The following is a 20,563-nucleotide window of genomic DNA, read 5'->3' as shown; positions in this document are numbered from 1 at the left end:
GACGTGGCATTAACTCATTGGATTAGACTAAATGCTTTCTAGACATATCCCACAACACGGTTGCTTCTCTCTCCACGTCCGTTCCTGAATCCAGGTATTAACCCTAATCCGTTTCCCTTTTTATTAAAATTTTTAAATCCTTTTCGTTTCGGAGTTTTTCTTCTATATTAGGTTTAGGATTTTGTTGAATTTGGGTTCCGTTTGGCTACCCTGAAAATGCAAGAAAGTGCAGGAAAGTTTCTACTTTGAACTAATTTAATATTTTCCTTGCACTACCCAGCAAGGAAATAAAAAGCATGGGAAAGTATTAATTTTCCGAGAGGAAAGAGGATTTTCTTGCATTTGTCCCGAAATGTTTTCCTCTAAATTTCAGTGGAAGCTCAAATTACTCATTTTCCTTCTTTAATTTCTCGGTAGACGAGCGGAGGCCTTGCGAGAACCTGTGCAGCAGTTCTATACCCGACTTGTAATTAGGGTTTGTCTCTCGTTCTCAGATATTTTCGTGGGAGAGTTTCTATTTGAAAAAATCAAAGTGTTACTCCATCTTTCTTAGTTTGGTGAATAGAAAAGTTGAAGTTGTTATTCAAAATGGATGCAAAAGCTTTAGCGAAGTCGAAGAGAGCTCATTCTCAGCACCATAGTAAAAGGCCTCATTCAAATAAAACATCGAAAGCTCCCTCAGCGGGCAATGTGGGTGCTGGAAATGCAAAGAAGCAACCGGGGAAGCAAATTAGAGAGAAACCCCATCAATCCATGGGTTTATCTCGGCTGCCCTCGAATTGGGATCGATATGAGGAAGAATTTGATTCGGGCTCAGAGGGCCCATCAATTAATAGTACGAATCAAGCCAATGATGTTATTGTGCCCAAGAGTAAAGGGGCAGACTATGGTGAACTGATTTCTGAAGCCATATCCCAGTCTCGGTCGAATCCTTATTTTGATAGCTTTGCTTCTCTGGATGATGTTGTGCCTGGTATGTTGTTTTGTTTTTTGAGTTTATATTGTAAACAGAGAAGTTCAAGATGCCTATTGAATTGGTCGATTTCAATTGACTGATTGATTGTTATCATATTTGTCCATGTATATTATCAATATGGTTGTGGTTCTTCAACAATTGAAGTACCAGTAGATATGTTGTGTTTGAGGGACTTGAGTGAGAAGTGAGAACAAATTGGAAGTGGAGTCTTTGCTTCTATGATGGCCATTAAGGTTCCATTTAAGTATGCGATGTAGCTGTCAGCTTGTAGATTGTGTTGTGGACCATATGTCTATTTTTTTTTGCCTTGTCATGTATAGTTATGGATAAGAATCAACTGCTAATAAATAATGTAATTCCAATTTCTTAGTTCTGACAGGTCTTCAACTAATATATCAAAAAAAGTATTATGAGCATATACAAGTGTTATTGTTTACTTGTCATTTTCTTTTCTTGACTAGCATATGTGTCCATGTGCCATGTTCATCATCCCCCTTCCAAAAGGACTAGCTTACAATTATGATATCTTTTACTAACTAAATGTGTCTAACAGCATTGCTTGTGTTGCCATCAGTTCTTTTGGCTAGAAAGTATGGGCTTTCCTTTAGCAACCATGGTTACCTTAGTTTTAATGCCAGCTTTCTGACACCGTTTGGGTTATGTTTGAGTTATTGTAAATGCTTAATATATGATAGAGTATTGACTTGGGGGCTTTTCTTAGACTTCAATCAGGGAGTAGGCTCTTTGCTATCTGTTAGAGGACAAGGCATTCTATCATGGATTGGGGACAATAATTTTATTGTGGAGGACAGAGCAACCACAAGTCATGAGGTACTTCATTGTCTGATTTTTTCTTTTTATATTTTAAGTGAAGAGTAGATCAAAGATGTGGTGTAAATGAGCTTATAAAAAAATATATTAAAAAAAAGATGCGCTGAATGAATAGGAATAGAGAAAATTATTCTTAAATAGGTAAGACAGCTTATTGCCATTTGTAGTGTGTTATTGGATACGATATGTATGCTCATGCATCATGAAGCTTTACAGATTTGTGCTTCTAAGTCTGGGTTCTCCTTTAATACCTGTATCAAATGTGAATCTGAAATTAGCATACTCTGGTCATTCTGTTAACCTTTCTCCTTAGACAAACAAATTATTTAGAGTACTTTCTGCATATTAAAGAGTCAATATATGATATACTAGGCAACGCATCCTATTGTGTTTGTGTCGTATTGAGATAAGCAATATTGAAAATTTATCTAGTTTAAACATGACTCTTTAATAATCATGCTAACGTGATGCAACACGAGCATTTAACTTGTTTAATTATTCAACTTTTTTAACTACATGATATCTATATAAAAAAGAAAGTATCTTCAATTTTTATGATTTTGGAAACATATAAATTTATATGTTTAAGTGGGTTATAACAGAACAATAAATGAGTTGAACATGCAAATTGAGCATGACCTATTTATTAAGTAGTTATGTCGATTGAAAAGATTATGACACAAGCACAATTGTATTCAAAACCAACCTACTAACTTTGTGTTTTGTTCAAGTCTTGTTGATGGGTTGTGTCAAACTTGTCACTCCTAACTGGAACTAAGTTAATTGGCATGGATATGTTAGAAGGAAGAAAACAATACTAACTTGCATTGTGGAGTCATTGGGATATATTGAACTTGTTTATGAGTCATCTTGGATATGCTTGCTAAAGTTCTTTTTAGGCTCATCCTATTACCAAACAAGCTAAGCTTGTGCATAATTTTTGAGAGCTTGAATAACCTATGTTGGTGGAATCCTCTTGAAACCTTTAGCACAACCATTAACTAACACTCCAATGCTAGGTGAGGATAAATAATCCCTAATCCATGATCTCCATCTTAATTAAAGCTTTTCCAATGTAAAATATGGTCTGGATAACCCAAATTAACATGGCCATTGTTTTTTATTTTTATTTTTTATTTTTTTTATTAAATTTAAAAGACAAACTCATTCTATTGTATTTTTCATTCATTCATTAACTTAATTGCAACAATAACCACATTTAAAATTTGTATACTCTCCACAAAAGCTCCTTACAAGGGTGAAAATTTCTCTTGTAGAATCACATAAAAAATGCTTAAATAGCACCCCAACTATTATGTTATAGAGACTATAGAAAACTGAATGTAGAAAACTGATGGGTCTAAAGTCAACACCTTGACATTTTTTTAGGAAAACAACAATGGATTTAGGGTTTTTGTTGACAAGACTCCTACCATAAAATTTTCGGCATGTCCCCCCTCACAATTAGTCACCATTCCCAAAGGAAACTTAAAGAAAATCCATACAATCTTGGTGCTTTATCCTTTTCTACATGAAAAGCAGCCTCTTTGGCTTCGTTTCCTAAAAAGGGGATGCTTTATCCAAATAGCATGTTCCTCATAGATAGGGGACGAAGACTTGGCTTTTCTTAAGGATGACCAGAATTATTAAGATTTCCTCAATGCTATCCTGATTATCTAGAGTTGACCCACTGTCCTTCACCAAAGATTTCAACAACTTCCTCTTCCTTTCACCATTAGAATATGAGATTCCATCTTCTTTAGTTTTAGACACCAAAGAATGTCTTCAAGTAATAACTTGCAATGGTGGAGTCAATGAGATGTGTTGGATGTAACAATTTTATATATGCTTCCTAAGAGTATCTTTAACTCATCCAATTACAATCTGAGCTGAACATTACTTTTGAGAGCTTGAATAGCCTATTAGCTCACAGGTAGTTGCTCAAGTATAAGTTGTTTTAGTTTATCAGCATGCATTTGTGAATGGTTGACAAATATGGGATGCAATTCTTATTGAAAGTGGGTCATAGATTCAAGGCTGAAGAGTGCTACTAGTGGGGTTATTTGTAAACTGGATATTGAGAAGGTGTGATCATGATAATTAGGACTTCTTGTTTACGGTCTTGGAAAAAAGGATTCTCTGTAAAAAAAATGGGTTAGATGGATTAAATGATGTATATCCTTGGTTAAAGCTTCTTTCATAGCTTTTAGGGGGTTGAGGTAGGAAGATTCATTATCTTCTTATTCATTTTTGGCAATGTAGGAGCTCAGTTGTATTCTAATAAGGCTTGCGAGGGGGTTTTAGGCTTAAGGGTATGTGGGAGAGACAATGAGCGAATGGAAGTGCCATTTCTCTTGTTTGCTAATGAAACCTTCATTCTATCCGATGCCAATCAAGGGCAAATGTATTACTTGAGTTGGACCGTCATGTGGTTTGAGGGAATATCTAGTTTAAAAATTAACTTGGAGAATAGTGAGTTAATCCCTATTGGAGCAGTTGCTAATGTGGAGGAATTAGCTTTTGTTCTGGGCTATATGGTGGGGCCATGGGGGAAACTCCCGACTACCTACTTGGATTTATCTTTGGGACCTCCTCATAAATTAATATTGATGTGGAGGATAATAAAGTGATTGGATATGATTATGATTCCTTGACGATCCCTACTAATGATAATAACAACGGCAATTTTGAAGATTATTTGATAAAGCCATGAGAGAGAGTTGGATTTTAGAAGAGAGAAAGAAGAATTAAATTTGAAACCATTGATAATGACAAACAATTAATTGGTTATTATGAATTGTAAGATTTTCTTATTGTTCATTTTTCATGTGATTTTTTATTTTTATTTTTTGAGACTTTTCTTTTCTTTTCTTTTCTTAAGTATTTTGTTTTGGATTTTAGAAGATAGAAAGAAGAACTAAATTTGAAACTATTGATAATGACAAACAATTAATGGGTTGTTATGAATTGTATGGTTTTCTTATTGTTCAATTTTCTCAATTCTAACATCAAACCATTATTGGTTATAAGAGGATAGCAAGTAGGGTGTTGGTTTTTGTATCAAAATTGCCTTCCAAATCGACATAATCCTCAAAAGCGCCTATTCCTCTTTCTCTTTGACTATTCATCTTCTCCTCTCCTTGTGCACCACATGGGGATCCTCAAACCAAAATCCATGTACCAAATATATCCTCTTAAGGCATGGAAACACATAAAGATATGATCAAGAACGCATATTCAAGTTGATACACAAATACGTATATACTAGCGACTGCCTATTGCCACCAATGACAAAATTAGGGGTCTATACTTTGATAAAAAAAGTACATTGTTTAGCCTACCAATTTATTCCATATCATTATTTGTAATTTCAAGAAGGATGAGCTTAAGATTGAGGAAAAAAAATTTCTTTTAGTGTGAAGGAGCTCTTAAGAAAAAACCTCATTTGGTAAAATGGTTTATTGCTTGCATAGACAAAAAAGGAAAAAAAAAAAAAAGAGTGAGGTCTTCATATTAGAAATCTCTCCACTCTCAACAAGGCTTTCCTTGACAAATTGAGCTGGATATTTGACGTTGAGAGAGAATTCTTTTGGAAACAAGTCATTATAGTAAAGTTTGAGGAAAAAGAGGGGGGATGATGCTCAAAGGGTGTGAGGGATGGTTATAGGGTGGGGTTGTGGAACCCTAAACCCTAAACCCTAAATTGGGTCCCACGGACGCAGAATCGTCCTGATCGTATGGTCTCGTATCTTTCCTCTTGAAAAATTATGCGGTTTAAACAAAAAAAATCATCTAATTCCGATTCCCGGAAGTGGACTTTCAGTTAAACCCACTTGTTTTAATATAAAGAATATTACTTTTATATAAAGCATAAGTAAAGGTTATTCTGGTTGAGTGATCCCGTATTTGTCTATGGCACGCATCCTGAGGCGCACTGTCTACAGTCTAGGAGATTGCAAATGATCATAGTTAGAAGGGATGATGAGGATATAATGGTTTGGATGGACTCTAAAAGTGGCATATTCTCCATCACATATTTCTACGCTTTCTTGGCTTGGGAAAAAGAGAATCTTTTCTTGCCAGCATAGTTTGGAACTGTTAGGTCTTGATGATGGTGGGTTTTGGGGGAGGATTTTGATGAGAGATCAACCCAAAAAGAGGGGATGGATATTACCGAATGGATGTTATATGTGAAAAGTTAAAGAAGAATCAGTTAATCCTATTCTCTTTCATTGCTCTAAAGTTAGAATTTTGAGGCTGCTGGTTTATTCTTTGTCTGGAATAGTTTGGATAATGCACTCTTTTGTGAGAGGAAATCTTTTGAGTTAGTATGGTTCCTTTGTAAGGAAGAGGCCAAAGAAAGATTGGGGGAAAACTTTCTTGTGCTTCTTTTGGGCTATATGGAAGGAAAGATCTAGGAGTTTGTTTGAAGATGTTGAATAGACGATTTAGGTAATCAAATCTTCTTATTAGAATGAGTTAGAGTGTGCATAAATGATCATTCAATGACCATAATAGACTTTGTTGATTGTATGAGCTCCAAGTAAGGTAAAGAAGTTTTTTTTTTTTTTCCCCTTTTTTTGCTTGCTTGGTGGTGCATATTGCATATGTCATGTGTACTTTCATGAGTAAAAAATGGAATGGAAAAAGGTATGACGGACTGCTCCCTTATGCCTATTTTAGACAATTTGGAAGGAAAGAAATAGTAGGGCGTTTGAAAATGATGGGCATTTGGTTCAAGGGCTTAAATTTTCTTTCCTTTGTAATATTTGGGTGTGGTCTAAGTTGTTTATTGTTTCTAGTCCTCTTTCAATTATAGACTTTGTGGATTGGTTGGGTTTGGGTTGAGGGCTGGTTGTTTTTTGTTGTCCCTCTCTGTTTTTTGTGGCGCCTTTAGGCGCCTTTTTTATACTTCCTATATACTCTGGGATGCTCTTTTGGTGTTTCTGTTTAAAAATATTCTCCTTTTTAGCCATCAAAAAAAATGTCTTGTGTAATTTGGTGCGTCTATTTCTTAGCTGTTATATTTACTGTTTGCCTATCAAAAAAAAAAAAGGTTGATTCATCAGAATCCAGTAGTTTTATTCAGGGAATGAGACAAAATATAAAAGAGGTCTGAGAGGATGAGGGATCCTTTGACTTAACAAGAAGAGATAAAAGAAAGTATATCCACAATAACCAAGGCCCAACACAAAACCGATAACTGGATAACTCAGATGGGAATTTGTCATAGTTCCTTTGTAAAACAGCCCATTGATCTCATAGTTAACTTCTCTAACCAGCAGCAGCCATGCACCTCCTTGATGCTAAAACTAGTTTTCTTATAACTGTGTAAGGTAGCTATTAGCCAAGTCTCTTCTCAGTGAAGCAACAACTGCTGTTGAATCTTGATCTATTCGCACATCTTCTAGATTCCCTTGCTTTGGCTCTCCATAAACCTTTGAACCAAATCCTGGTCATTCTCAATTGCAAAGCTTCCCCAAGTAGCCACAGAAAGTAAAGAAAATATCATTTTATGGTCTCTTCCAATGCCACCTGTCATTTGGTGGCCTTGGTACTAAATGAGCAGCCATCTAGAATAATTTTTCACATCTTTGATTGCAAAGCTCCCCTGCAGCTAATTGGCCATGTCTCACATGATTGTGACGGAGGATAATTCTAGTAAAGAATGTCAAGGACCTCTTTAGCCTCTGGTTTTGTCCAACTACCCTTTGTACTCTCCCTCTTATCCCCAAACCCTCCTTGAGGTTTTAGGAATCAGCAAAGAAATGAACAATATAATTTTGTGTTTATAAAGATTGGTTTTAGTGAAGTCTTTGTTTATCACAGAAAAAGTTGAACTAGATGTAACACACCATGCCACTAACACGAAAATATGGTTAAATCTGTTTTTGCTGATTAACCTTGAGGTTGTGAGTATGATCTGGCAAACTAAGGTTTGTGACTAGAAACCTTAATCTTAGTTGAATCTTAACATTTGGGGTTGGTAGACCTTTACAGAAAGCTGCCTATATAATTTGTAAAGTTGTAATAGCCTAATAGTTGATGGATGTATAATTGCGATATCTAACCATGCATGACATGAATAATGCATTCCCTCCTTCAAGACTTTATCTTGATGTTTGTGCAATTGTTATGAGATAAATATGTAATTTTCTGTTTTCTGCTATTTATTACTATCCAGGTCGATATATCTAAGTTATTTTTCTCACTTTTTTCCTTGTGGTATTTCTATGCAGGCACCATTTCTCTCCCTGAATCTGCATTCTCTTGCAGAACAACTCACAAAAGTAGATCTATCACAGAGGCTCTTTGTTGAAGAGGATCTTTTGTCACCAGAGCTGATGTCAGTGGTATGTTCAATTTCCCATTTTGAAATTTATAATTACCAAGTTGACAATCTGTGTAAACCGGTGCTATAAAAGCTTGGTATGGGCCAATCTGAAAGCTTGAGTTGTATATGATGAAGTCTGTGGTGTGATGAGGTGTGTGATTTATAGCTCTGTCACTTTAGCTTCAAAATTCAAACTATCTTATGCTGTTGATGTGACAAAATTCTCTTTTTCCCTTTTTTTCCCTTGTGAAGTGCCAAATCATGCTCAACATTTCACCAATCTTAGTCAACTTGAGGTTCTCTTCTTTGATTTGGTAGTTTGGCCATGATTCACCCATGTTGATATTATTTTAAATATTATTGAATAAAGCTCACAAAATTCCCATTTTTGATAACTCCATATACTTCCTTTTTTTCATACCATGCATCGCTTTTCTGAAAATGATATCCATTCTCAATTGTTTTCCCCTGCATTGTTGCAATCATCTTAGAATTCCAAATTATGCTCAAGCTCAGATAACTTCTAAACCTGAGATTGACCTTGTTTGAGATTAACATTGACTTGCATCTTTATTTAAAGATTCTGGATTGTCCCAGTGAATGTTGGTGGGTTTTGGGGCACCTTGTGAGTTTTACCTGTAAATGTAGTTTATGCAATTGGAATTAGAGTCTACCTTAGAAAATTGCATTTTGCCTTTTCCTATCTTATCTTTTTCCGTTTTACTTGATGAAAGTAATAGGAACTTGAAAATCTTTACCCCCGTGCCAAATGCATTGAAGGGACTTACTGCTATGGGATTCTTTGGTAACTAGATGGTGGCAGATACAATGCATGCCCAGGTATAATTATAAGATTTCTCTAATAGATACTATGGGAGTGGTTTAGAAGTTGAGAATAAAGAGACTGATGGAGGGAGGATAGGCATTTTTGGGGAGCAATTTTAGAATACTGGTTTATAAAAGTTTGAAATGAAATGATTTTACCATTCTGTTTTTTCTTTTAATTAATTAATTTTATCTCTTCATTATTTTAAATTGAAATTAAGAATTACGTTGATATTTTAGTATGTTTCTAAGATTGTCAGACTGACGAGAGTGAAATTGGAATACTTGCTTCTAACAGTATAGACTACAGAAGGGATGAGAAGTTAAAAGATTTGTGAGAAGTGAGGATGAGATGGTTTAGAATTTGAGGGAATGGGAGTGTGGGGGAGTGTTTTAATCAGGGATTTTAGGATACTAGTTCATTTGGATCCTTAAAATGTAAAATAGCCCATCCTCTCCATTTTTTATTTCTTTGTTATTTTGAATGAATTTAGAAACAGTTTTAAATTTGGGAAAACTGGAGAGAAGAAAATGACTGATTAATACTAGAAATGGTAGCATGCAACTTCGTATGTATCATGATACCATCCAATTCCTCAAGATATAAAGAGGAATAAGGGATGAAGAGGGAGTTGCAGAGAATCTTGGGGGCTGTGGGTGAGATTTAGAGAGGCAGAGTTTTTTTTTTTTTTTCAAACAAAAATTCATTAATATAGAAGTATGTGAGAAGGATGACAAATCCTTCCCAATTAAAACTGATTTAGAGAGTCAGAGTTTTAGTGAGTGACAGTTTTATGCAGACAATTATTTGTGTGATAGTGTTGGGAGTGGTCTTGCATTTAAAATTGCCGAGGCTATTTTAGCAATTTGAAAGTGATGAAAAGGTTATCATGCTGTTTGCTTTAATGATGGTATAGATGGGTGTTAACTACTTTCGATTGTCTTAAGGACATTACCAATTATTTTGGCCAACATTTTGAAACATTTGGAGAATTGGTTTTTCATTGTGTTGCTAACATTTTGGATGAAATCATAAAAATAAAACTTTCTTAAAATATATTGGTAGTTGGATTTCTTACACATTGTCCTAATACTTTGTATCCAAATATGCATTCTGAAATAGCTTTTTTCATTAGGTTCGCCATTTGGTTCATTATTGTTTTTCTCTCTTTAATTTTGTGTTATGTTATGTTTGTTTTGGGTCATATGGAAGGCTAGAAATTCAATTGCTTTCGAGGATTGTGGGCTGTCCATTCAAAAGCTGAAAGTTTCTTTTGTGTATTTACCGTGGTTGGAAACCAATTTGTGGATAAAAGATGGTCCTTCGACCTTGATAGATTTTATAGAGTGGGTGTGTATGTGTTAAGGGAGAAGATTTTTTATTTTTTTCCTTGTTGTATGGGCTCTTTTGTAAGGGGGTAAGTTCCCTTATACTGTAATTCTGTGGGTCGCTATTTTAGCGCCTCTTTGCAATACAATTATATACTTATTGATAAAAAAAAATGAAAATTACTTGGTGGTCATTCTATGTGCTATGAACGTTTGTGTTCTCAAAGTCAGGTGGGAGTTTGTATCTACATGTCAAATTTGTTTAAATCCTCAAGTCTTTAGAAACAGGAACAACTTATTTGTGAAAATCTTCTTTTCTTTGACCATGTCCTTATATGGAGTGAAGTTTGTAACATCATACCTTGTTAGGGAGGTTTTTTTCATGATGTCAAAATCATTGGTTATACTCTTTGCATGCAATGAATAATATACATGCTCTTTTATGTTGTTGTTGTTGTTTCTTTATTTTTTTTATTATAAATTTTTTATATCACCTTTTCAAGGACAGTCTCTTTGCTTTTACTTTGTTTCTCTGATTCAGGAGCAATGAGAACACTAGGTGTCTATTTGAATATGCTTTATGTTTTTTGTTTTTAAAATCAGAAACCTTTATATAAAAGTAAAACATTTTGTACAAAAAGTGCAGATTTTACCCTCTGTCTTTAAAAATTACTTTCAGAAATTTTAAAATTTGTAGTAGTAAAAATTTATCGATACCTCAATTTTTTTTAAACAGTTTTTAAAACCATTATTTTTTCAATGTCAGCTTCTAAGGATTATTGTATGTTATATATTACTACTATTTTTTTTTTTTTAATTTTAAAAACAGAAAACATCAAGTGTATCCAAACAGACACAAGGCTATTGATTGGGAAACCTATACTGATTTTATTTTGTTTTATTTTTTTTAAGAAACTAGGAGTACATTTTAATGAAACGGTCAGGTAATAAAATTTGACATCAATACCTGGACTGGCTCCCACATTTATGTATATGACACATGATTACATGTCATCAAGTATGTGCAGTAGAAGTTTTAAAAAATAATAATTAAAAAAAAGAAAAAAAAGAAAAACCTTTTGGTGAAAGTAAATCTGAACCTGCATTGAGCTTGTCAGCAGTTTTGGTTCATAATCAATATTTCTCATGGATAGATCTCATGGGTGTACCACTGTCATATCATGCTGAAGGGGAATTGAAGATTATTGTACTGCTGGGAACTGAATTTTTTATGAGAAAAAGGCATTCAAATCAAATTGTGTTAGAATTGTGGGGATGAGGTCTACCAACCCCCTCTAAAGGAACATTAAAAATATTTATTTTAGCGTTTCTTTGCATGGTCATGGCGCCGACACATCTCTTGAGTAAATTTCTTCTTTATAAATTCCGAATGTTTAGTAAATGTTTCATGTGTTGCCTGACAGAGCTCTGAGGGAGTAAAAGTGAGCAGCAATCAAGAAGCCAACCAAATGCAGAGAACTAGCGAAGGAGCCAAAATAATAGTCGATGAATCAGCTGTCCGTAGCTTTCCTGAGAAAGATAAGATTGTGGACAAAAACAAGGAGGTAATGTCATCTGACACCACTAGAATTCGAAATCCAGTTATAAGCTCTCCTAATCAAAGCGCAAAGTCAGAGAACCAAGTTAAGGATAAAGCAAAACAGTTTGGCAGAGCTGCCCAAACCAGAGATCTGGAGCTTGCCGCACAAATAAATAAGGTTTCTGTTGCAGACCCTGAGAAAAAACAGTCAGTATTTGAGGCAGCAGCTGCAGAAGCCGAGCTGGATATGCTTCTTGACTCATTTAATGAAACAAACAAATTTGATTCGTTGGGCTTCAAGAAGTCTCGTAATGCTCTTCCTGTTTTCCAACAAAAGCCTTCTATGACTCCACCGCAACTTTCAAGAAAAGTTGTTACTGCCAATCTTGATGATGCCCTTGATGACCTACTCGAAGAAACATCCAATTTGATGGACCAAAATGGTACAAAACCGCCTCAACAAGCCAAACCCACATCGCCTGGCATCCAGTGTTCTTCTTCCTCTCATTCTGGTCAGGGTTCTAAAGTTTTGGATGATTTTGATTCATGGCTAGATACAATTTGACTGTTTGGAACCCAAAAAATATTCAGCATTATCCAACTCTGCTGTGCTGTATCGAATGATGTTGCTTCTGTGTGTTTTAGGAGACCGAGAATTGTTTAAAAGGCCAAGCCTCGAGTCTGCTCCAGGGCAGTCTAATGTAGTTCCTAATGTAACTCATGAATCATTGTACAAAACACTACTGAGTTTCAACCTTGTACTCTTCCTTCTGTAAAATTTCTTTTATAGCAGCTCAAAGAATTGGATTGAAATTAATGACATGTTTGATTTTGTTTCTCAGAGCTGATGGTATGGGATTGAGCTTTATAAAAAATGAGCCAGCAGGACAGAATGGCCCTCTGGATGGAAAACTGATAAAGCAAAACAATGGAGTGATGACAAAAAGACATCAGTTCCTTTTCCCATTTCATCATCATCTAAATTTTTAAGTGGAGAGTCTTGTAAAAAGTATTCTTCCCTGTACAAATTCAAATTTTGAATGATGGAAACCGTGAGAAAAACATATCATGAGCCTGAAAATTTCCAAATCTCAACAACCCATTTCCATTTATCTGACACATCCCTAATATTAGAAAAAGTTAGGCAAACAAATTTCATAAAAATTAATCAATCTTTAGGTGATCTCCTTTCTTCTTTCTATGAACATGAAAAATAAAACAAGAACAAAATCATTGCATTCCCTTCGGACAATTTCTTAAAAAGGAAAGCAACAGAAAGGAAAAATTTAGAATAGAAAGAAGACTGAGAAAACTCCATGGATCAAAGCCACAAAGCCCCAGCTTGTTTCAATATGGGAACCAATTCTCCAGTAATATGAGCGGCCATGACTCTATCCAACCCCCCAAACAACCTTCCTCCGATGAACACCGCCGGAAACTGCACTGCGCCCTGCTTTCCCTCGCCGGCGCCGACCATCCCCAGCTCATCTAGGACACCAATTTCATCCTCTTCGTTCACTTCGCAGACGGCCGGGTTGACGCCCAGACCCAGAAGCAGGCGCTTCACGACATGGGTCATGCAACACCCACGTCTTCCGAACACTATGACGGCGTTCTCTGAAACCATATTGGTTATGTTGGTCGTCCCCGGAAGGAGTAATTGGTTATGGAGAGGCGTCGTGGGGGTGTTGATTCTTGGTTCTCTGGGTATCGGTAGCCATGTTTTGTAAGGAAGAGCTTCTTGCATGGTGGGGGACAGAGAGATATTTGAGAGAGAGTTTGAGAGAGAGAGAGAGAGGTGGATGTAGTGGGGTTCGAAGGTGGAGTGAATATAAATGGAGGTGGTGGAGGTGGAGGAGGTGGTGATGTGTGGAGGAGGTGGAAATTGAAGAAGTCGTACGTCAACGGTGGTTATGCTTTTCTTTCTATCTTACGCGCAAACATGTGCGATGTGGGTGACGTTTCTCCTCGTCATCCTTCCCACCCCACTTTTGCTACCCACGTCCCCTCTCCCTCCCACTCTTTAATGGATACGTCTCATCTCTTGTCTTTTTCCTCCTTCTACCCATCTGTATTTCTTCCCTAAAACCTTAACCCTACTTTAAGAATATCTTTAATGAAATTTGACTTCCAAATATGCCACTAATGATAAAGAATAATAATAAAAAACCTCTTTCCGCATATCTCCTCCTGTAAATCAAAATTAAACGCCATCCAACGTGACCAATGACTGCACCAAAATGCATCAACTTTGTTTTCATGCAAACCACACATTTGGATGGACCTTTTTAAAAAAAAATAAATAAATAAAGAAAAAAAATATTTTTTACTGTTTTCTTAGGAGCCAAACAGAGACCTTATCATGTGGAGATAATAAAATAGCGGCAGGCAGAGGAGACAAAGTGCCGCTGGCGGACGGTGCGCAATGCGGACGTGAGCAAAAGGACGACTTTGGCATCACACGTGCGTCATCATGCATGTGGTTGTGATGTCACTCTTCACCAACACGGACCAGCCACGTGGCTGTCACCATTGCCGACTTTCCTTATCTTCCTCGGCCTGGTCGTTGAAGATTAATTTTGGACTTGTCGCTATCCACCACGTGGACCTTCCCTCTGAAGCTCCGCGTGATGACGCCACCCTGACCTCATGCCTTACCCTGCTCCGTATCATCATTCGCTATCCTTTTCTGAGGTCTCTCCCCCCGATTTTCAGCTTATATTTGGTACTTCGCACCACACCCCCTTATCGTGAGGCTCTCAAAAGGATCCGCGGTTGTAATTATTATTATTTTTAAATGATGCTGCTAATTTAGTACGTAATATTTTCGTTTTTTTTTTCCATTGCATAAAATCTTGCATCATATTATTAAAAATATTGAAAAAATAGAGTACAATTTGTAATATAAAAAACACTTGCCCTTTTTAAATATAATTAATTTTAAAAATTATAATTATGTAATAAATATATTCGCTTTAAAAGAGTTTTCTAAATATTAAATTAGCTCTTAGAATATGTTTCATTAGAACCTTATTGAAAAACCCGAGTAAGAAAAAACTCGATTGAATAAAAAAAATATAATATTTTTTTACTGAGTTGGACTATTAAGATTGTTTCATAAATAACTATGACCCTTGTATAAAAGTGATTATGCTTCCTTAAAAATCTTTAAACCTTTGCATGCTAATATTTTGTTTTAATTAATGTTGTAGATAGTGAGACATTCATGAATAAATCCATATTCGTTGAATATAAATTTCACCCCTCTTTTAAAATTCATGAATGTAGAAGATGAAATATACTTGATTTGATCATCTTTAACACATCTTCTTTTTATTTATGCAATATATTTAGCATTGTCTTCATGTATAATAGTTAGATTGTCTATGATGGAGTACAATTTACATGGCTCTCAAATATGTTAAATCATAAATCTTAACCATACATATTCATAACTTGTTTTATGAATTGTGAGTATATCTGAATAATTTGAGGTGGCTTGATTGCTTAATTGATTTCCATGATATCGAAATATTGCCAATTTAAATACATAACTAGTTTAAGATTAAGCTTTTTGAGCATTTGAAATATAATTAACATATCTGTATTCAAACAATTGTGATTTTGACTCTTTCAAATAAGCTTATGTTAATTGTTCCATGAAAATATCACAATATATGTTTGATCATGTTCAATACCTTCTAGTTGGTGTAAGTTAAACTACATCTTGCTAGCAAATTGATTGAGAAAGTATATATATATTTGGTCATATGCAATTCACAAGATATATCAATGTGTCAATTGCATTGAGATGTAGTATTTATTAACTAAACACTTTTTTATTTTCTCCTTTGAGATGTAACAACTTTTTGTTCACTCTAAGTGAATAAACAACTATAATGAAGGTAAGTAGGTGTGATTTGTCCATATGAAAACATTTTAAGACCTTTTTTTTTTTTTTGTATGTCAACTAATAGACTAACTTTTCATTTGGAAAATACTTGATTTATGAGCCAAGACAAAATTTTGTTTTTAAGACTAGTCATTTCAAATTCTTTTGTTAGATAATTAATTATTCTTATAAGCTTTTCAAGAGTTTTAACAATATTACAATAATTACAAATCCCCATTTTAGTCCATTGAAGGATGTAATTTGGCAAAGTATATTATCCTTATTGTTAAAGTTCTAGCTATATCAACCTAAGGTAATTACCTTAGGGGGAATTCGGGGGCGGGGGAGGGAGAGGAAGAGAGAATGTAAATACTAGTTTTTATAGTGGTTCGATGCAACCTAACCTATATCCACTTTCCTCTAACTCATAATCGAATAAGGGTTCTATTAATCCAAGATTTTCAACACAAGCCTTTAAACATTACAATTGGATTATGATCTCAATCAACCCTCTTAGACTTATGACTTTGAGCACTCTCTTGGATTATGATTTAAAACACTTTTTCCAATCCTCAAAAGATACCTTAGACTTGAACAATTTCTCAAGTGATATACTCCACACGTAAGAATCCTTAAATGATATTTCACATTTAGATTTTTCTTTATCAAATGTTTACAAGAAATAATAGGAAATACAATCACAAATCATAGTATAAAATTTTGACTCAGATGATATAAGATAAACTAGGATTGAGATACTAATAGATATGCAAGTTTGATAATAAAGTGCATTCCAAACACTCCCTCAAGGCTCAAATGTTATTCATAAAAGATTATGAACTCTTTTCCAAATAATATAAGAAGTTTAAAGCCTTTAAATAGAGTTTGAAAGCCTAAACTAACCATTAGGCAAGTTTGGGGGTTAACCAATCAAGCAATCGGGTTGACCAGCCAAGCAACTAGTTGATTGATTTACTAGTCGTTAACATTTATAACTTTAACAAGTGATTGTTAGAGGTTAGAACATCAATTGTCCCTTAACCAATCAAGGCTCTACTTCAATCGACTAGAGTACCCTAACTACTGAAAAAGAAAGGGCGTGAAAATGCCTCTCGATCATTCGAACTCAACTGACTCAATCAGTTCTTGACCCTCTCAATCAATTGCACTATAAAGTGCTTAAAACCCGTAATTTAAGGTCTAAAACCTCCAACAACTTGTGCATGGCTTTTAAAACCTTTAAGAATAAGTTTAGAAAATATTAATGTTTTAACTAAAAACATGAAATCATTCAATTATAAAAGAATTTAAAGCAATTTATCACTTAATAAATTTTATACTTAAGTAAAAATGAAATCACAATAACTACTTGTCCTTTAAGGACATTATCTTTTGCTTCAACTATTTAATCATTCTTAGGTGTGTATTTATTATTATGTTAAAAAATTATTCTATAAGAACGCAAATTTATTATATTTAATTATATGAAAAATTTTCAAGAAAATTTCATCTTGTTCTTCGGCTTTAATATCTAGAGAAAATAAATAATAAATAAATAAATCTCGAAGTTATCTATTTTCAATAGTACATATACATACCTTTTTGATAAGAACATAAATATCTGAAAGGTTTAATATGATACCCACAAATTTATGCATACATTTATAACAAAAACCATATTTTTATTTAATTAAAATATAAAATTATTAAAATTATTCTTAATTTTTAACAAAATGCTTTAAAAATATATTCCCAAACATAAAATGAGTCGCACAACAAAACAATAATTCTTTCCACCTAAATCGAATAAATTAATAGAAACAACATCACATGGGAAGAAAATCAAAATGGTCAGTATAGGTGTTGGATCCAGCTCGCACCTAACGATAAGTCCAAAGAATGATTGTCATGGCCCCACTACAACCCATTCAACCTGCCTTCTACATTTTATTAATTTATTTGTTTACTCTCCATTATCACCATTGTTTTGACCTCTCAAACCACCTTTTGAGATTAAATAATTTTTGTAAAATACTATAATACATTAAAAAAAAAAAAAAAACATATATAAAAACTATAGGTCATAAAAAATTGAAAAGAAATAATAATATAATTGAGGTTTTCAGTACTGTAAACCATAAGACAATACAAAACAAAGGGTGTAGACAATGAAAAATGAGGTTAACCAATACACATCCTATTCTTGAGTTTGAAACAAAGATGGGTGACTTGTGAAAAGGATTACATTTTTTTGCCTCTATGAGTAAACCTCACTCTTAGCCTTTTTATTACCTTAATTGATTCTTCACCTGTTTTAAGCAAGTGGGGTTTCATTTTCTTGATGAAGTCTGAAACCTAGTTTTCAAAATCAATTTGAGCACAAAACCACTAACAAGATCTGAAATTATGTACTCAAGCATGGCATACAAGTCTCCATTAGGTGATCCATCTCACCTCAAGCTAATAAGTTATCAATTTGACTCAAAACCCTTTGATTTGCAGGACACTTGATTAAATCTTTAATTTCAGAGGCATAATATAATATTCAGCATAGATCTTATGCCCCCTCCACAACCACACCTCTCAGTCTCAGTCTTTTCAAATCCCACAAAGAATGTGGCTTAGATTGAAACACTCCATCATTTCAGACACCCATTAAAGGAAATCCTTTTTCCAAATCAAAATCTATATAATCCCTTAAATTTGAAGGCTGAGTTCCCTTTAATTCAAAACTTTTAGTCCCATCATCATCTACCTTTAGTCTTTTGACCTTCAATTCTAATTGTCAAATGATATTGTCTTCTTTATCCTTATCTTCTCTTTTTCTTCTTAATTGTGCATTGGTTGTGCATTGGTTGTGCATTGCCATCATTTCGCATGCTGTGGCTGGGCAACATTGTGATGAAGCAAGTACATAATTGCCTTTTATGATTGTTGTTCATAGTGATGAAGGAAGATTATTGTTACTTCAGATTGAAGGACTGTGTGCCTTCGCTTAAGGAAAGAGATTATATGATATCTTCCATCAGTTATGCAGTGTACTTCAAAAGCTTATTTAACAGTGATTTTAGGAAATGTTTATAAGCTTTTTAGAAACGTTTCCTAAAATCGCTGTCAAATGATTTCCAAGTCTCCCTCCCTAATTCAAAGATCCAAAAACAGGAGCAACTTTAAACCATACACCTCCAATCTACTTCTAGAAATCAGACATCTGATACATTATATAATTAAACTACTTGTGACCTGAAACATTAAGCAGGTAGGGGATGGATCATTATCAAGGGGAGAAAAGAAGCCTTCAAAAATGACAGCTTAGAAGGTTTCCATATTGTGGTTATGTGAGCTTCACGCAAATCATTACTGTAAGTTTCTTTCTTTTTTCAACAGACAAAGTGCCTACAAACATATTAGAGAGGGAAGGCTTGACAAATGGTGCTGCAAGCTAGATATTCCTGGCAAGACCTTTTCTAAGAAGTTTCGACAAATATTACTAGTCAAAAGTAATGCCCCCTCCAAAGCTCAGAGAAAGAGCCATTGATCTCGAATCAACGAAGTAATGACTGTTGTCTCCACTATGCCCATCAAGTGCTTAAAACAAGCTGGGCACCGAACAATGATATTGTCCAGAACCGGCCTGCTTTAAATATTACAAGCTGCTGCATTTTCTTGAGGAAAATGTGACAAACAAATATAAACAATTGAGCTGCTACTTCAAATAAACTGGCACCTTTCCCTGTTGACATTTGAATGAACTGCTGCTTGTATTCAAGTGAAATGACATTCAAAAGTTTTGTTAAGCTTCGGTAATTTTTTTTTTTTTTTTTGCATTTGATAGTGGCAGTGTTTTAAAGCTAAGAAAAAACAACGAGGATCAAGAAATATGCGTTGATTGATAAAGTACTGAGCTTGTTTTCCTCTCTCTAGAGAAGAAGCCACTAATCTGAATCTTTTCCCATATCTATATATGAACAGTTTTGAAGCTAACTAATCTAAATGAGCTTTAATCAACACCAAAGGATTTCTAAGTTCCCTAACAATCATCAGCCAATCTAACTAACAGAAGCTTCAAGAATTAAGTGTTGACATAGTAGAAGCTTCAGGAAGTTGACATAGTAGCTAGGCCGCTTGCAAGGCATATATGAAATTGTTTTCACATGCTCCCTCGAATGAAAGGGGATTCCTTTACCTTGAGTTTGGCCTTGAGCTTTTAAGAACTGAGCTATTGACAGAGGTTTTGTAAACAAATCTGACATTCTTGATTAACTGAAGACACAAAATAGTAAATGTAACTCTTTTTTAAGTACTTCACTGTGAGCAAAATGCTTATCAATTTGGATGTACTCGGGTCTAGCATGATAAACAAGACTAGCAGCCAGTGAAGCTGCACCCTGGTTATTACAACAGATAATTGATCAAAACCTTAATTGAATTGACAATCTGCTACCAATGCCTTGAGCCGAATAACTTAGCTGCCACACGGGTCATTACAATGATTCTTTAGGGGACTGAGCAATGACACTTTATTTCTTAGAACTCCAAGAGATAAGACTGCTTTCTCCATACACATGATAGCCACTAGTTCATCTCCTATCATCCAGAAAACTAGCCTAATTGGCATTTGTGAACCCTATAAGATTTAAAACCTGCAGTTTGGTTGGAAATGCAAGCCATAAGTGATTATTCCTTTTAAATAGCGTAACACCCTTTTACAGCAGGCTTTCCAATGGAACTTTGTTACACAATGCAGGAATTGACTTGGTTTGCTAACCATGTATGAAATATCAAGTCTTGTAACAATAACACGTTAATTATAAGGCACCAATTATATACTTCTGT

The 20,563-nt window shown here is 34.6% G+C and overlaps 2 protein-coding genes across 3 annotated transcripts; one reads left to right on the top strand and one right to left on the bottom strand.

Annotated features, from left to right (window-relative positions):
* Positions 1 to 16: 16 nt before the first annotated feature.
* On the top strand, positions 17 to 12,676 carry LOC100242390 (protein ECERIFERUM 16). 2 transcript variants are annotated; one of them, XM_010658709.2, is made up of 5 exons: positions 17 to 94; positions 418 to 973; positions 1,698 to 1,807; positions 8,047 to 8,160; positions 11,720 to 12,676. In XM_010658709.2, the coding sequence occupies exons 2-5, from the start codon at positions 589 to 591 to the stop codon at positions 12,398 to 12,400; spliced, it is 1,290 nt and encodes a 429-aa protein (XP_010657011.1). In that variant the 5' UTR covers positions 17 to 94; positions 418 to 588; the 3' UTR covers positions 12,401 to 12,676. The 2 variants fall into 2 exon arrangements, with proteins under 2 accessions (XP_010657011.1, XP_010657010.1); XM_010658708.3 differs by having other exon boundaries at positions 75 to 973.
* Positions 12,677 to 12,916: 240 nt separating this feature from the next.
* Positions 12,917 to 13,728, bottom strand: LOC100247528 (glutaredoxin-C9). The gene has a single exon (XM_002262637.5). The coding sequence runs from the start codon at positions 13,580 to 13,582 to the stop codon at positions 13,157 to 13,159; it is 426 nt and encodes a 141-aa protein (XP_002262673.1). The 5' UTR covers positions 13,583 to 13,728; the 3' UTR covers positions 12,917 to 13,156.
* Positions 13,729 to 20,563: the final 6,835 nt, after the last annotated feature.

This window comes from Vitis vinifera, chromosome 12 (genome assembly GCF_030704535.1).
Source record: "Vitis vinifera cultivar Pinot Noir 40024 chromosome 12, ASM3070453v1".
NCBI classification, from domain to species: Eukaryota; Viridiplantae; Streptophyta; class Magnoliopsida; order Vitales; family Vitaceae; genus Vitis; species Vitis vinifera.
Note: the sequence above shows the minus strand (reverse complement) of the source record. Positions and strands in the feature narration are given on the sequence as shown.

Bases quoted from the DNA above. Each gene is read 5' to 3' on its own strand.
- LOC100242390 (XM_010658709.2), top strand. From the start codon at position 589: ATGGATGCAAAAGCTTTAGCGAAGTCGAAGAGAGCTCATTCTCAGCAC. The intron at 974-1,697 runs GTATGTTGTTTT...GGCTTTTCTTAG, and splicing joins TCTGGATGATGTTGTGCCTG to ACTTCAATCAGGGAGTAGGC. The intron at 1,808-8,046 runs GTACTTCATTGT...ATTTCTATGCAG, and splicing joins GAGCAACCACAAGTCATGAG to GCACCATTTCTCTCCCTGAA.
- LOC100247528 (XM_002262637.5), bottom strand. From the start codon at position 13,582: ATGCAAGAAGCTCTTCCTTACAAAACATGGCTACCGATACCCAGAGAA.